General features: G+C 48.3%; 1 protein-coding gene across 1 annotated transcript; it reads left to right on the top strand.

Moving 5' to 3' along the window:
* The first annotated feature begins 1,247 nt into the window (after positions 1-1,247).
* On the top strand, positions 1,248-4,671 carry LOC120655015 (EIN3-binding F-box protein 2-like). Its single transcript, XM_039932734.1, has 2 exons — positions 1,248-1,866; positions 2,005-4,671. Exons 1-2 carry the CDS (start codon positions 1,842-1,844, stop codon positions 3,927-3,929), a joined length of 1,950 nt encoding a protein of 649 aa, XP_039788668.1. The 5' UTR covers positions 1,248-1,841; the 3' UTR covers positions 3,930-4,671.
* Positions 4,672-18,196: the final 13,525 nt, after the last annotated feature.

The following is an 18,196-nucleotide window of genomic DNA, read 5'->3' as shown; positions in this document are numbered from 1 at the left end:
TGGCTTGGCACCCAGATCCTAATGGAAAATTTTCTGTTAAATCTGCGTATGTTCTAGGAACAAAGAGGAGGGATCACCAAAATAGCCGTGACACATCCACCTCATATGCAGAAGGAAGGGATTTTGATTGGAGCAAAATATGGAAATTGAATGTGCAAAACAAAATCAAAATGTTTGTCTGGCGGATGGCTCATAATGCTTTGCAGGTGAAATTAAACATTGCAAGAAGAGGCGTGGATCTTGACACGCGGTGTCCGATGTGCCTAAGGTCTGATGAAGATTCAGGTCATCTATTTTTTAAATGTAAGGCGGTAAAGTTGTGCTGGCGCTTGCTGAATATGGAGGACATAAGAATCATGCTGAAGGCAGAAAATTCACCCAAGACAGTGTTGGAGAAAATTTGGGGCTTTAACACAGATAACCAATGTAAAATAATTTTATTTATGTGGTGTTGGTGGTCTGCACGTAATAAGACAAACTCAGGTGAAAGAAAGAAGTCTGCTCATGAAGTGATTAATGACTTTTATTTCCATTTTCAGGTGTGGAGAGATACAACACACATGAGGAAGGCTTTAACCTCAAATAGCAAGCCAAAATAGAAAGTCCCACCAGAAGATGTTTACAAGATCAATTGTGATGGAGCTTTTATCCCCGGGATAAATAAAGCTGGATGGGGTTTTGTCATTAGAGATCACACTGGCATGGTGATAGCTGCTGATGCCGGCTCAGCTAATTTCCTAATGAGTGCTCAGCATGATGAGGCAGTTGCTTGTTTGAAAGGTATGGAGTGTGCTGCTGGTTTAAGAATGAGGCGTATTATTTTGGAGACTGATGCAGCTTTTGTGGTCAAGGCTTTATCTGCTCCAGGGGTGGACAGATCTATCTTAGGCACATTATTAGGTGATATCAAGGCTTTAATGTATGAGGAATTCTCTGAATGTATTATATCTCATGTATCCCGAGATTGTAATACAGTGGCTGATACTCTGGCGGCTATGGTTAAACTGTACGAACGGTCCTTTGCTGTGGCAAGGCTGTATACCAGACTGTTGGTGTCTGGTGATAAGCCAGGAACACCTGACTAATGGAACTTGTTATCCATTTCAAAAAAAAAAGAAACGAAGTAAAACCCATCACTCGTGACATCACTGTGCATGTAAGCAGAAGCACATTGGATGCATCGACCGAGCATGGCTTCCCTCGAAAAAAATGAGAAAGAACCCCAATGACAGCCCCAAGATCAACATGGATGCATGTACGCGGCACTCGCGCCTTCTTCCATGGCGTGCATCCAGCCCAAACAACCCTCTACCCTACGCCGTACCAGTCCAGCGCGGAGGTTCAATGAATCCGCCCACCGGCGCCGCTGCAACTTGGCGCCACGGGGGGCACGCGACGCGACGCGACGCCGAGGCCCCCGCCACGCCCCTTGGGCGCGCCATGGGCGGCATCCTCCTTCCTCCCCGATCCATCCGCCGGCCGCCCGGCCCCGCACCGCCACACGCAAGCCGGCCTCACTTTCTCTCTCTACTCTCTAGCTCCCTGACTAGTCTATATTCCTCTCCCACCTCCCCGCCCCCTTCTTTTCCTCCCCAGGTCGCGGTCTCCTCCCCCTCCACCCACACAAGAGGTTCCCCTTCCCCTCCTTCCCTTCGCTCCCTTTTTTCCCTGTCGCCGGCGGCGATAGGGTTCCGTTTTCCGTGTTCCGGCGGGCTGTAGATGCTTCCGGCCCTCACCGGCGCCCCAGATCCGGCGGTCGCTGCGCTGCTTTCCGTGCTTCTGGTCTTGGTTCGAGTGGGAGGGGAAGGGCTCCCTTTGGTGGTCGCGGGAGATTCCGAGACATGCCTGCGTTCTGCGCTTACGGAGGTGAGGGGGGAAGAGAAAGATTGCGTTTCTTGGGAGCTTTGTTGAGTGACTTGGGATTTTGGTGGGAGGGGGTTGGGTGATTGCGTGTGCTCTCTTACGTTCTGATGGCTAATTTGGTTGGTTCGTTTCTTGGATCAGATGGCGGGTGCCTCGTCTCGTCGCCGGCGGAGCTGTCCGCGCTCTTCTGCCGCGGCGGCGCCGTGCAGCAGCGGAAGCGCGCGCTGGTGGCCGCGTCCGCGGTCGCCGCGGCGGCCGCGGAGTGCGTGAGGGCCGCAAAGAAGCAGAGGCAGCTGCCGCTGCCGCTGCCGTCGCTCGATGCGCTCCCCGACGAGTGCCTCTTCGAGATCCTGCGCCGCGTGCCCGGCGGCCGCGGACGCGGCGCCTCCGCCTGCGTCTCCCGCCGCTGGCTCGCGCTCCTCGGCAGCATCCGGGCCTCCGAGGTCGCCCAGGCCGCGGACACCCCGGCCCTACCCGACCTTAACGAGGAGTTCGTCATGGAGGAGGACGAGGACGAGATCCCCGCGGTTCCGTGCGTCGAGAGGGTGCTCGAGGGCAAGGAGGCCACCGACGTCCGCCTGGCTGCCATGGCCGTCGTCGCCGGATCCCGTGGCGGGCTGGAGAAGCTCGCCGTCCGCGGCAGCCACCCGACCCGTGGCGTCACGGACCAGGGGCTCTCGGCGGTTGCACACGGCAGCCCCAACCTCAGCTCGCTCGCCCTCTGGGATGTGCCTCTTGTCACTGATGCGGGGCTTGCGGAGGTCGCTGCCGGGTGCCCCTCGCTGGAGTGTCTGGACATCTCTCGCTGCCCCCTTATCACAGACAAGGGCCTAATCGCCGTCGCCCAGGGGTGCCCCAAATTGATGTCTCTGACCATCGAGGCATGCTCTGGTGTGGGCAACGAGGGCCTCAGGGCGATTGGCCGCTGCTGCACCAAGCTGCAGGCTGTGAACATCAAGAACTGCGCTAATGTTGGTGACCAGGGCATCTCCAGCCTGGTGTGCTCTGCTACTGCCTCGCTTGCCAAGATCCGGCTCCAGGGGTTGAACATCACTGATGCTTCGCTTGCTGTGATTGGGTACTATGGGAAGGCTGTCACTGACCTTACACTTGCTCGTCTTGCTACTGTTGGTGAGAGGGGTTTCTGGGTGATGGCTAATGCGGCTGGCCTGCAGAATCTCAGGTGCATGAATGTTACCTCTTGCCCTGGGATCACCGATCTTGCTCTCTCTTCTATTGCCAAGTTCTGCCCGAGCTTGAAGCAGCTTTACCTCAGGAAGTGCGCTCATGTGTCAGATGCTGGTCTTACTGCTTTCACAGAATCAGCAAAGGTGTTTGAGAACTTGCAGCTTGAGGAATGCAACCGGGTTACTCTTGTCGGTATTCTTTCTTTCCTTCGCAACTGCAGCCAGAAGTTCAGGGCTCTCTCTTTGGTGAAATGCATGGGAATCAAGGATATCCGCTCTTCGCCTGCACAGCTTCCTCTCTGCAGATCACTTCGTTTCCTGACAATCAAGGATTGCCCAGGGTTCACTGATGCAAGCTTGGCTGTGGTGGGGATGATTTGCCCTCAGTTGGAGCAGGTGGACCTGAGTGGTCTTGGTGAGGTCACTGACTGTGGGCTTCTTCCTCTGATCCAGTCTTCCGAAGCTGGTCTGATCAAGGTTGACTTGAGTGGTTGCAAGAACATCACAGATGGTGCTGTTTCCTCCCTGGTGAAGGCACATGGAAAATCTCTGAAGAAAGTTAGCCTTGAGGGTTGCAGCAAGATAACAGATGTTAGCCTCTTTGCCATATCTGAGAGCTGCACTGAGCTTGCTGAGCTTGATCTTTCAAACTGCATGGTTAGTGACTATGGTGTGGCCATCCTGTCATCAGCAAGGCACCTCAAGCTTCGTGTTCTCTCACTGTCTGGCTGCTCTAATGTCACTCAGAAGAGCGTGCCATACTTGGGCAACCTGGGCCAGTCTCTAGAGGGCCTAAACCTTCAGTTCTGCAACATGATTGGCAACCACAACGTTGCATCACTGGAGAAGAAGCTCTGGTGGTGTGACATCCTTGCTTAGGCAGACAAGATGGTCCGTCGCTGGAGGGGCTCATGTCTGCTGAGAGCCGCTTCCAGATGCAGATATACGTCCGTAGCAGTAGCACAACCAGGTGATCTTCAGTTTTTTTGGCTCGCATGCGAGTCATGATGGTGGGCTTCCGCATTGTTCAAGGACCGGTTGTTTTAGGGGGTGCTTTCTAGCCGAGTGCTCGTTTTTTACAGATCACCTCACAGGAGGTCAAATCTGTTTTTTGAGCCTTGGCTGCCATCACTGGCACCCTGCCCCTCGATCCAGACACTGGTCCTTGCCATTATAGTCATAAGGTTTTTTAGGCTGCCATAGTGTCCAAGTCCTTTTTCGTTTTACTGCTTCCTGGTTATGAAGTTGCAGGCACCGGCGATCCATTGGCAGCTCTGGAGTATCACCATCATTTTCAGAGCAGAGTTGCTGATGCTGGAGCGTCTGTGGACTTGTCCAGTGTGTTTGGTTGTCGAGTTTGAGTCAGTTGGAGTCTTGTATGTTGTGTGCTATTCTCTGTGGTGTGTAAGGTCATGTAGGGTTGCATCTTTTTTACAGTCTCTTTGGGATGCCTGTTGTTCATGGTGATCTGGGCCATTGCAAGGCGCATACTAGAAGCCTTGCCTTGACAACCTTGTATGGTTGTTTTTTTTCCCAGATCCCTATTTTTACAGGCAGATTGTTGGGTACTGTAACCTTGGCGACCCTCTATGAATAAATGAAGTATGTGTTTATGTTGAAACTTTGTGTTTGCCTTGGATATATGATATTGTTGTGTGTGCAAGTTGATCCTATGAGAGATGCTTAAATTTTAACAGACCCCAAATCCTGAAAATGAGGAACACATCATCTTGCTGATGCGTACTTTTTAGTTTCAACATTTCAGGTTCAGCCAAGGTTATCTTCCAAGTACTGAGGCGCAGCTGCTCGTGCTTGAATCTTTCTAATGGGAAATGTTTATTGCTTATGGTATATGAGTTCTTTCAGGTTTAGATTTATACTAGACATGTCAGGGCGCAGCGTTGCCGCTCCATCTTTGAGTTGGCCACCAGCCCACCAGGGATTTCTTTTTCCCTGGAATCCAGTAGCTTTAGAATTTGATGGGCAGTATTTTAGTTTTTTCATATCATTACTTGTATTGGTTGAAAATAAATAGGGCGATGTTTTCCCTAAGATGGGAATATATAACAGATAATTCAAGATAGGATATCACTTTACATAGTCTCAGATTATGTCAAATTAAAGGTCAAACTGCAAGCTAGCACATCTAGTTTATTTTGTGATTGACAAACACATGGGCTAGAGAGCATGACCTGTATTGAACTCAATATTATCTTCCTATCATGTAACTGCAAAATGTGACATGCTCTTCCTGAGCTAGGCAGCGTCTTTCCTTTGGATTAGGGAGTGGGGAATGGCCATGCCTCTCTGAGATCGCCATTGTCTTTTTGTTGGATTGGGAGAATGTAATAGGACTGATTGTCTATAGTACAAAGAAGCAGACAGGTAGTTGAGAACCTGGTTATCAGGAACAGCTTGAATTATGATGTGAACATATTAATTTAAACAGCTTTGGGCTAGAGGGCTTAGTATGTAAACTGTGACAAATGATGAATACCAAATCTCGGTGCGCCTCTCCATATTTGTACATCAGAATACAGGATGATCAGATACGACGTGACATCCTGATTATATGCATCATGAAATATAAATCATCAGCAGAGAACAAATTTTGTCAGCGTACTGTTCTCTGATCTGGTTATTCTCAGACAGCCTCATCTCTGTAACACAAGGCATAACATCTTAGCATTTCAGTTATTTAACCTGAATAAAAAGATAAACAATAGAACATTTAGAATCATGTCACCAAGAGTTGCATGTAGCAAGATGCGTTAGGCTTATGCTGATCAATTTCCTATTAGAACTTGAAGTTTAGAAACCAATTTCTTGGAACCGCTATATGTAGCATAAAGTAACTCACCAGTCATCTAAGATGCTACAAGAGCTCCCACAGCAGTTGCAGCCACAGCCACAGATGTGTTAGCTTTAGCTATATGCCATGAGATGATTCTTGGTCAGACATTCAGTGGAACACATGAAGGTGTCGGCTACGAAGACGATGCTGCGCGTCTTCATATATCGCACATGTGTGCCTGCTGCATCTTGCTAATGCTAGCCGTGTTCATCACGATGCTTCTTGCGTAACTCGGACTCTGTGTCCTCCAGCAGCTGCCGTTGTCTCCCGCAGCGGGTCGCTAGCGGCTACGAAGAGGATGACGCTGCACGAAGGTTGTCTAGCTAGTTTACGGGCGACCGTAAGTTTTCGTCGGTATGGTCGATTTTCTGACCGCCATTTTTTTCTCTATTTTAGTAATTTTTTGTCGTTTTCTGATTTCAGGAGATTTTTTCTAGAAAAAAAAGTTTGAGAAAAAGAGACACAAAATTTTGATGATAAAAATTTTATTGAGAAAAATCTCAGAGAGAAAATTTTGAGAAGCAAATTGAGAAAAATTGAAGAGGAAAATTTTGTGTCCGGAACAAAAAAATTAGGTAAAATATTTTTCATCCAAAATAAAAAAAATCAAGGTAAAAATAATTTGCATCCAAGAAACAAAGAGAACTCCGGTATTTTTTTAATTTGGGAATTTTTTACACAAACTTTGCATCTAGAAAATTAATAAAAAAAGCTGTCGCCGGCGGGGCGAGCACCCGTGGGCGGATCTCCCCGCGGCCCGCGACCGCCGCCGCGCCGTGGCCTGCGGCCGCGGCCGCCTCGCCGCGGCCGGATCTCCCCGCAGCCCGCGGTTGCCGCCTCGCCGCGTCGAGGATGCAAGAGGAAGGAGAAGGGGATGGGCGCGTGGGAATGGATCTGAGGGGGAATGGAGAAAGGGTGTGGGGGCTGCGGAGGACGGAGAAAATGGCGTGGGCGCTGCGGGATCCAAATCCAGAGCGGCAGCAATAAAGAGGTAGTGGGTGATGGACCTCGCCACATGAGAGCACCGTGAAAAAATCGATCACTGGGAAGAAAAACTCACAGGCGAATGTAAAATCATAATTGGGGTTCAAGAAGATGGCCGAGGGAAGGCCTGTGCCTGCATCCAGATTCTGACGGACAGATGCACTAAGGAATTTGAGACGACGTGGCCCAATCACCGCTCGATTTTCCGTCCAGGTTTGTCTTTTAGAGATTGCCTCCGAATTTTGAGTGTGCTCAGATGGACTTCTTTGTACTAGCGTATATATCGTCTTAATACATTTTTTTGTCAAGGAATTACAAAGAGAGGATTATTAATTGGATAGACCGCTGGAGCACTTCATGCAGCGTTTGATGTCACTAGTAAAGTTGATTGTTCTCTGAAAAAAGTTGAAAGAACTGAAAACTTCAAGAGGAGAACGGAGGAAAAATAGTGGGAAAGAACGTGAAATGGGCCTCCGCGAATTTGTGTTCCACTATTGGGCCGACCGATCAAATTGCTGGAACTATCGATTTCGAGGCGTTCTTTTCTTTTTTATATTAAAAAAAATCAAAATTTCAAAAATTTATGTCCGTTTTGAAAATTTTCAAAACTACACCCGGTCGCCCTAGGGGGCGACAGGCTCTAGATGTAATTTTTTTTCTTCAAATTTGCAACGAGGTCCATAGCCGAAAAAAATGAAAGGGGGCCTGTCGCCCCCCAACGGACGACAGGGGGGCCTGTCGCCCCCCCCTCGGGCGACCGGTGGCCCCCGCACGCAGGCGCGACAGGGGGGCCTATCGCCCCCCCCGCGGGCGATAGGGGGGGGCCTGTCGCCCCCCCTCGGGCGACCGGGGCATGCCTCCTATATAAGCATCCGACCCCGTTCCCTCCTCATTTGAGCCCGAAAATTCCACCAAAAATCCAGAAAAAAAGAGAGGGGTGAGGAGAAGGAAAGCGGCGAAGTCCTGCCGGATTCCGCACTTGTGATCTGTAGGTTAGTACATTTAGTTTATGTATTTTTCCATTGGTATTGTAGAGTAATTTAACTTAATTAGTGCTATAGTAGAACCATTTAAGTAGGAGTTTAATGATACTTTAGTTACGTAGTAGTAAATTAGTTTAGAAAATTAGTACTACGCATTTATTATTACAATTGCAGTACTATTAGAGACGTATTTATAAATTAATTACGATTTAGAATAGAATTTGACATATGTAGTATAGAATTTGAGTGTCATCATGTAGTTATGAATACTTATACGTTGTAGTTGAATTCCATACTTAGTTTTTACGGATTATTGAATAAGGTAGTGAAGTAAAGAGTATAACTCGATAAGTATTCTGTGATATACAGATATGTCGAGCAAGATACAGTTTCAAGTATTTTATGGTGACTACAATGTTTTGTATGGGCCAAATGGAGTAGACCTTTCTGCCTTTAAGTGCACATCTAGCGCCATAGATAAATCTCTAGAAAGGAGTTTTGGTTCCATATGTAAGTGGCTGCAGCGTGGGTTCCGTGTTGATCCGTTGACACATGTGATGACCGTCCAGTCTCTTGTTAATTGGGAGGTAGAAAGTGATTTATGGGAATTGATGATGATACACAGCACTGATGACTGACAGAAGTACATGCAAACAGCTTTAGAGCGTGGGTGGCATCTGGCCATTCTTGTTCAAATCCGGGAGAAGACACAAAATGAAATCCAACATGGTGCAGATCAAGCAACTCCGAGTATTCGAAGAGAGACCAATTATATTGAGCAAGATGAGTCAGAAGAGATAGAGAACCAAAATATGGGACCACAGGGCCTTGCTGATAAGGGAGAGAGGATACATAGCATTGTGGACGAGATGGAGGCAGAAGACCAAACCGCAATAGAGATGGAAGAATATGAGGGCTCATCTGATGACGAGCAGTACTCATTGCCAAAAGAGTGGAAGGAGAATGGTTTTGGCAGTCATGTCGCAGAAGACGTACGAAATCAGGAGTGGGAGTACAGAGGGAATGAGGTAGTGCAAGGTGTAACATATTCAAACATTGAATCCGTAAAAGATGCTGTGAGACTATGGGCAATATCATTGAAATGAGAATTCAGAGTCGTAAAGTCTGGCAGTAAAGAATATGAGGTGAAGTGTGTGAATGATGGATGTCCATGACGAGTACATGCATTCAAGGGAAAATGGAAGTTGAACTGGAAATGTTCCATTGTGACATAGCACACTTGTTTGCTGTCAGAAGTTCTTCCCTCGCATCGCAATATATCATGCGACTTTGTTGCAAAGCAAATATATGGGTTGATTATGGACAACCTAAATTATGAGCCAAAAATGATTGTTCGACACATTGAGCAGACTTACCAGTACACCATTAGTTATTTGAAGGCATGGCGGGCTAAACAAAGGATGTTCGAGATGCGGTTCGGCACATACGAGGCATCATATGATAACCTACCTCGTATGTTATCCCAGGTTGCTGCTAGAAATCTTGGAAGCTTTTATGACACATACCTCGTACCAGCCGTGACTAGGGGGCAAAGAATTATGCAATGAGCCTTCTTTTTCATAGGTGCTTGTGTTAGAGCATTTCAGTGTTGTCTTCCGGTGATCTGCATTGATGGCACATTTCTGACTGGAAGGTATAAATGTCAGATACTCACCGCAATCGGGGTAGATTGCAACAACCAAATAGTTCCGCTCGCATTTGCTTTTGTTGAGAATGAGAACTTAGACAGTTGGTATTGGTTCCTTGAACGAGTGAAGGTTCATGTTGTTGCTGCATGTCCAGATGTGTGCCTTATTAGTGATAGGCATACAAGTCTGCTGCAATCAATACTTAAATTGCAACGTGGAACTGCGACAACGCCTCTATTGTGGGCCGATGTCCAAAATAGGTGGTGCATTAGGCATATGGGTGCAAACTTCTACGACCACTTCAAGAACAAGGATCTTAAGAACCTATTTAAGAGGTTGTGCACCCAAAATCAATAGAGAAAATTCAATGCATTATGCAGATGCTTGATCAGTTGACTGCAGAGCTAGTGAAGGTAAGGGCATCAGGAACCGGCACGAGTCAGGCTGCAGAGGCTAGGGATTCAATTGAGAAGGCATTTTCACACTGGATTCGAGGTGCACCTAAGGAGAAATGGTCATTCTTTTATGATACCAACGGAATACGGTATGATATTCAGACAACGAACCATGCAGAGTGTTTTAATATGGTTATGCGTTCTTGTCGTGCATTTCCTCTTGTGTGAATTGTTGAGTTCATCATGTATTGGTGCATGAAGTATTTCAGAGAGCGTTACATGGCTGCAAGCATAAACATCAGCAACTTCCAAATTCAATTTTGCACAAGAGTGACACAATATATGCAAGAGAAGATTGAAAAGGCCAAACTGCACCGCGTCATATCGACAGGTATAATGGAGCATAGATTTGAGGTTCTATGCAAGGATAGAACTGGTCGTGGTATCCGTAGAGATAGGGTGGTACATGAGAGTTTGATTACAGTAGATGGCAAAGCCTTCTGCTCCTGCATGAAGCCTAAGTTATTGCATTTGCCATGCTCGCATCTCATTAAGCCATGTGCAGAGTCTGGATTGCAGCCGGGTGTATTTGTTTCACCTTACTTCAGTAAGGAAGCAGCTGTATCCACCTGGAGACACGAGGTATACGGGATTGGAATAGTGGGGTCTTTCATTCAGGATAATGAGAATAAGATATTTATTCCTGATCCAGCCACTAAGAAAGGCAAAGGCCGCCGTCAGACACGTCGTATTCGGAATGGTATGGACGAGTCCGAAGCAAGCAAGACACAAAAGCGTTGCAGCCAATGTGGAGCATTGGGTCACAACTACAAGAAGTATCCTCAGAATGCACTTCACGATGCTGCTGACGTCGGTCCTTCCGGAAATCCCAGAGATGGAGCACCTCCTACGTTCAGATGACCATCGGCGAGAATTGCTCGTAGAATGCATTCGGTGTCATGATCCACAATTGTATCGAACATATTTGTAATATGTAGTAATCGTGCGTCCAGTTTGTATGGAACATATCTGTAATGTATAAATATCGTGCGTGGAGTTTGTATCAAACCTATCTGTAATATATAGTAATCGTGCGTGGAGTTTGTATCGAACCTATCTGTAATGCATAAATATTACGCGTCCAGTTTGTATGAAACATATATGTACCTATGTGTTCTCATATATTTTTGAATGCAGGTATGGAGATGGACTCCTTGCTAGACCCAGTTATCGACTCGAGACACAGGTCTTACTTTGCAGCAGTTGAGCACCGAGCCCTAGAGGTGCTACGTCCTCGTCCACCCGGGGAGGCGATCTCTATACACCACGATTGGTGTGATAGGTATGCAATGAAATATTATTGTTTATCATTTATGTATTGGTCGGTATTCCTTTGTTTCGACAATTTTATTTATTGCAGGTTACGTGAGGCCGGTCTACTGACTCTGAGCCGTCTTGTCGAGGGTGGGCCTATTTAGCTCGACCGATCCCTCCTGACGGCGCTCGTTGACAGATGGAGGCCGGAGACACACACGTTCCACCTCCCGTGTGGGGAGATGACTCCTACGCTGCAGGATGTGGCCTACCTCCTCGGCCTCCCTATCGTCGGGGAGGCTGTAGGTCCGCGTGTGGTGGCGGCCTCGTGGAAGGATGACTTGGAGGCCCGTTTTTCCCTGGTTGACCGCGTGGAAGAAGCAGGTCCGATCAACCCGCACCCGCGAGCAGCAGGTCCCTCGAAGACCTGGTTCCTACAGTTTACAGTACGTATTCATTCCATATTTAAATTTAATTGTTACAATTCACATGTTCCATTGTCAGTTGAAACCATTAGTCTTAATTGTTTATGCAGCCTGCCCTGTTGGCTGTGGATGCCGACGAGTACAGTGTGACCAGAGGCTGTGGCTACCCGTGCACCATCAGGCCTATCTTCGCACTGCTCCGCGAATGCGAGCCTGTGGCTTACTACAGCCGTCCTGGTTTATGATATCGCGGTTGAGGCATTTTGCCCCTGGAGAGTCAGGAGATAGTTTGGGCAGCGCCAGGAGTTTCCGGTGCCCACCGCGTTGGAGCGTGTCAGTCGCCAGGACCACAGGTAATTATGAATGAACTTGGCTCATACATTCGTGTCGAATCTAACGATTCTTCGTGGTCCACTTTTATAGGTTGTCAAGGAGTGGCTTGCCGTGCTCTGATGATTGGCTCACCAAGATGCAGCCGTGGGTGGACCAATGGAAACAGGTAGACGAGCACTTGGTCTATCCAACAGGACCACACACAGACAGCTCCTTTAGGGCTTACCTCACCTAGTACTTACCCCGGACTCGGGCTCGTCTGGTTTATGTTGACACTCACCCGCAGCCACACCAGGCGAGGCCTCAGGATGGCTATGCCCGGCACCACGTGGAGGCACTAGCTGGCGCGGTGAGTCTCTTGATCATATTTGCATATATATATATATATATTAATATTCATAAGATAATTCATGTGTTTCTAACTGTTCTTTTACTGAATGGATGCAGTTTCGCCTTTGCAACATGATGGAGACGGACTGCTCGACTTACCTGACGAGGGTACGTGCCGGATCACCAATGACCCAGTTTGAGCAGACAGAGGCATGGTCGAGGCAGCGTGACCAGTTGCGTCAGGTAGTGCACAACTTGGGAAGCCGTGTGCAGTATGAAGACAGCCACGGGTCGTCACAGGCCTCGTCGTCGTTCCCGTGTCCATCGACCGTGCACGGGCCGACGTCGCAGTTCTTCCCAAGTGCAGGTAACGTACATATCTCTTTAAAATTAGATCAAGTGTTCCTACATATTTACTAATATCACAAACAGGATACGATCCAGCTACTGCGTTCGGCCATACTGGATTGTTTAGAGGGACAGCACCAGTTGGCGGACCGTATCCAGGGATGGTACCGGGGCCACAGATACCGGCCTACACAGGTTAGTTTATGTTTCGTATTTCGATTTCTACATGTCATGACGAAAGACACGAGCGTACGCTAACATCCGCATTTTATGCGTAGGATTCTACCCCGATGCGGGCGCCGGACCTTCTTCTTCCTCATTTCGACCAGATAACGAGGGCTTCACCTTAGACGACCTCGACAGCTTAACTCCAGAAGAGCCTGCCGCGCAAGGTGACCCCGATGTCTTGGGGTATTCACAGCTAGGAGGAGCACCACTTGGGATCTCTCAGCAGCAGACACCGCAGCCCCTTGCGCGTCCTGAGCGACATGTGAGGTCTCCGGATGTTCTCACCTACTCCGAGGGCCATATCCGTGCCCAGCAGAGGACTATTGATGTGAACTTGTTATGTTTGGGAGTTCCATAATGCTCATGAAATAAGGGAAGTTCTTGCGAATTTTTTCCGTGATTTAATAAAGGACAAGTTAGGTGCGGTAGGAGTTAGCGGCCGAGATCCCGCCGACGATGATGACGACTACACGCTCGAATATCTCAAAATAGGAACCATAGTGTATCTAGCTGTGAGTACGAGATCACAGGTTGCCACTGCTCAGCACGGCGATCACGGGTTTCGCAAATGTCGCATTCTTTGCCTAGACATATATGAAAAATGACGACAACCCAATAGCAGTGCCCTTCCACCATTTCAAAAAGATGTGACAACGCGGCAACCACACCAGCTCACCTTCAAAGCAGTCTCTCTGGCGAGGACGACGGACCTGTCAGTCTACAGCGAAGGTCTGTGGCGTGTAGTGGGGAAGGCGACATCTAGGCGCGATCGACCGAGCGACAGCAATGTAGTGCTGTGAGTCTGCATGCACAGAGATGCATCGAGTAGTCATTTCGAGAATCGAATCTAGCCTTTTCAGTGTTAGATCAGCTAGCCTCTTCACTGTGTTGTCATGTAGGCTTTTTAGGTGCATTTACACTGCACACTCCGGGTATCAGACCTTTGTGCGCCTATAAAAACTCCGAAGTTTGTGAACTCCCAGCAGCACTCAAACACCAAAGCTCATTGTATACCCAATGTCTGGAGGTGGGTCTAGCAGGAAGAATTACTACGGTTTTGGGAAAGGAAAAAGGGGAAGAAAGGGAGACCCCATAATATGGGAGGGGCCTCTTGGACCTGATTCCTTTCCGGAACCAGTGTTTGAGTTTCCGCCACAGCACAAAAGTGAATTTACCAATAAAACTCCTCTTCGACAATACGATAACCATAGAGAACCGTGGCCAAACTGCAGACATGGTGAGGACTGCTTAGTGCAGATGTGCACCGACGAGATGAATGGCGGTCGGCGTTTCTTTAAATGTCCACACGCATGGGTAATACTCGGTTGTTTCATTTTTTTATCTTCAATGAGACACCTTACATGAAATTTGTTTTGCAGTCTTCCGATGCTCCAGAAAACTGTGGTTTTACTAGGTGGGTCGATCCTGCACTAATTGATTCTATTCAGGAGTTCATCGAGTACCTCTAGATAAAGATCTTTGATCTGGAATGTAAGGTGAACCATTATGAGGAAGTGAGCGAGGGTAACAAAGACGACGAAGATGATGATTCCTGCAATGCTGCCGGTTCACAGGATGAACCATGCACTATTCCTTACTGCAACTACCCTTGTCACAAGAAGAAGGGCCCTGCGCCTCCGGCACCACCGCCTGCATCACCTACAATGGGTAGATACTGCGGAGAAGGCTCAACGCAGTTTGCTACGTGGGGGTACGGCTACTAGGACTACCCTAGTGGTAGTGACATGCTGCATCATTGTGTTTGTTGTGTGTTTTTTTAAATTACCTAAGGCATGTTAGGTTAGTCCGGAATCTGTTTACCGTAGTTTGCAACGGGTTCTGCCATGCCACTGCATGTGTGATGTGTGTTTCGTTATCGTTGTATTATGATGTAAAATTTGATGGTTCACATTATATAATGCATTTCTTAGTTCTTATTTCTTATCGTTATATTAATTAAATGTGTGCTTTTTAGTATTCTAGTGACATGAAAAGCTCCGAAAATATTAAGGACAAGTTCAAATATTTCATAGATTCCCGGCTACAACTGCAAATTAATGGTAAAAGTTACAACACACAGAGTCAAGCTCTCAACTGAAAATATAAATAACTAATTGCAATGGCTTGTGCACGCGACAAGGTAATTTCTTGTTGCATTTAAACCTACCATGTCTTATGGAATGTAAAATGCCGGGATTACATGGTACTACTCTACTGAGTGCACCGAGGATATTTGCCCTTCCTAATTGCTTCGGGGCCGGCTTCCTTCGCACGGCGTGCCCTCTCTCGCTTTCACTCCCTGTCAGCTTCACGTTCGGCCGCCGCCTTACGATCTACCTCCTCCATCCTCTTGCGGATCTCTTCTTGCTCTTTCTTGCGCTTTCTTGCGCTTCTCCTCTTGGTGTTCCTCGTGCTTCATTCGGCGCCAACGTTCTGCAGCCCACCTTGCTTGTTGTTCCATAAAGTCCTTTGCCTGCTGTGACTGCACAGTGTTGAACCACTGCATAAAGTCACAAAGAGGCGGAGAAGACTTTGTCCAACAAAAGTTAGAATCATAACTCAATGTTAGGTCACAAAGAAAAATAGTGTATGTTGTCCTGCTATCTTGGCCCGGTCTTTGCCGTATCGCTTAGGTGGATCAGATTCGTAGTTCTCACACATAAAGAATCTCATGCCGTAGTTATCTCCTTAAACCTCAGATTGCATGAACTTGCATAACGAACCGCAGAAGCACATTGGCACATCAATTCCTTCAGGTACGGTGGCTACACACTTGCTCCACGGAATGTAGGTTGATCCTGACGAAGACATTGTCGCTATAGTGTGGTGCGCCAAATGACGAACAATGATTTAAAAAATGCACATATCGTATACCAAATCGATGCGTGAAAATATAGGTACTGTCATAATTCTATTGTCTTATGCTGCAATATCAATAAGGTACTGTTATAATTCTACTCTAATGCATAATTAATTTAAAAACAAGTCTGTAAAAGTACTCAAATTGTAATACTAAACGAGTGTTATAAAGCACCAAATCTAATTCAGCTAATCCGCTAATTAAATTAAATTGTTATACAATATCAACGGATTCATACGGAAGTTACCGGTAGATCACAAGTGCGGAATTCGGCAGAGCTTCGCCGCTTTTCTTCTCCTCACCCCTCTCTTTTTTCCTGAATTTTTAGGCTCAAATGACAAGGGAATGGCGGCCAGGGCTTATATAGGTGGAGGGACCCTATCGCCCCTGGGGTGGGCGACAGGCCCCTGTCGCCCGTTGGGGGGGCGACAGGCCCCCCTTTCATTTTTTTTCGGCCATGGACCTCGTTGCAAATTTGAAGAAAAAATATTACATTTAGGGCCTGTCGCCCTCCCATAGGGCGACCGGGGGGTATTTTTAAAATTTTTCAAAACGGACCTATATTTTTGAAATTTTGATTTTTTAAAATATAAAAAAGAAAAAAATTCCGATTTCGAGGGCCCTGGCGTGCAGTTGGAGATAGAAGCCCTGGCTTGTGTCCACACCATCAGCTCCGGGCTACTGAAATCGATTTCCTGTGGTGCTTTGTGGATCGTGGTGCGAAAGCTGAGCTCGGATGCAGTGGTGCTGGTCGCACGCACGGCTCCGTTGCTTCGTTCGCCGGCGCCGCTAGCACTCCTTCGGTCGTGGGACACCTGCACGCCAGCCGACCATGCCGACTCTTAGGTCGGAGCTACCGATGCGGATGAAGCTACGGGCGCCGCAGCGATACGGATAATCGTAATAGCATATATATCCAATTAACTCTAAAATATATGGGGTATGTTTGGATCCAAGGACTAGAGCTATTTTGAGTTTAAAATAGTTTAAAATGGTCCAAAATCCTCAAACATAGAGTTAATTGTGGCTATTTACAAATAGTCTACCTCAAACAACTATTCTACCCAAAGAGTAATTATTTGAGCTATTTGAGTGAGTCCCACCGGAAAATTTATTTTTCTCCCCCGGCCACATTCAATCGGGCCTGCCTGTTGCAACAGCTCGCCCTCACGATGCATCTGAGATGAGAAATTTCGATATTTGACACTCAATTCGCAGGTCTTTTAAAATATAACCTTCTACATGCGAATTCTTTCTATTCAAGGGTTTTCATCAATTCTTCTCAAATTCTCTGGTTTTTCTTCTCATTCTCATTTTACACACCCCCTGAAAAGACCACATTGCCACTAGCCTGTCTCGTGAGGAATCGGCCTGGCCTTATCCCTCCCCGTGCATTTGTTCTTTCTCCCTCCTCGCTTCTGTCGGTGGAGCGTGGCCGGCGCTGCTCGCCTCCCTCCTGCCCGCGCGGCCGCCGGAGTCCGCCTCCGCGGTTGCCGCCCGAGCCGCCGGAGCCCGCCCCGCAGATGCCACCTGCGCTACTGACGTGAACATTTGGGTTGCTCGCTCGCGCTCGTGGCCGGTGGAGCGCGGCTCGCTCCTGCCCGCACTGCTCCCGCCGGTGGTCGACAGCGGCTAGCAGAGCCTGTCCCGCGGCTGCTCAGCTCTCCATCACGTCGGACGCCGCGGACCGCGCATTCCCAAAGACCTGGCCGGAGTTGCGCGGCCGCCGGTATGACGACCGGCTGCTGCGGTGCACAGCAACGCGAGTGCGCAGAGCTCGTTCAGCAGCAACAACGGCGCAGCTGCACGGACGCCCACGGAACATGAAGCGGCGGCGCTAGACTGGAACCAACAGCACTAGGCGGGGGGGCGGACAACGGCGTGCCCCAGCTGATGGACGGCCACGAGATGTGGTGCAAGGCTGCAAGCTGCTACGCAGGCTGCCCTCTAGCGAACGAGCATGATGCACATGGGAGGCTGGGCAGAGGATGCCGGCGATTGAGAAGGAGCAGAGCGAAGACAACAGAGACGGAGGACAGAGGCACACGGGAGAGAAAGGATAAGGTGAGGGTAATGTCGTCTTTTTATGGGGTTCTAAAACGAAAAAGAAGAGAAAAAACAGAGGAATTCAGAAAAATGGATGAAAACCCTTGAATCCAAAGAATTCGCGTGCATGAGGTTATATTTCAAAAGACATGCGAATTGAGTGTCAAATTGCGTGAGCCGTGTGGATTGAGTGTTAAATATCGAAATTTCTCATGGCAGATCCCATCCGCTGGCGAATGTCCGGCACCCTCCCGATCCACCGCCACCGGCAGTGAGTCGCCCCATCGCCTCCCCCCACGCGTGTGCCGCCCCGTCGCCTCCCCCCACGCATGCTGAAAGTCGCCTCCCCCCACGCGGGCCGCCCCGTCGCCTCCCGATCCGGACTGCCTGCGCCGCT

The sequence above is a fragment of the Panicum virgatum genome, chromosome 1N (genome assembly GCF_016808335.1).
Source record: "Panicum virgatum strain AP13 chromosome 1N, P.virgatum_v5, whole genome shotgun sequence".
NCBI classification, from domain to species: domain Eukaryota; kingdom Viridiplantae; phylum Streptophyta; class Magnoliopsida; order Poales; family Poaceae; genus Panicum; species Panicum virgatum.
Note: the sequence above shows the minus strand (reverse complement) of the source record. Positions and strands in the feature narration are given on the sequence as shown.

Excerpts from the sequence above, each read along its gene's own strand:
- LOC120655015 (XM_039932734.1), top strand. The coding sequence starts at position 1,842 with ATGCCTGCGTTCTGCGCTTACGGAG. Across the intron at positions 1,867-2,004 it reads TGCGTTCTGCGCTTACGGAG|ATGGCGGGTGCCTCGTCTCG; the intron begins GTGAGGGGGGAA and ends TTCTTGGATCAG.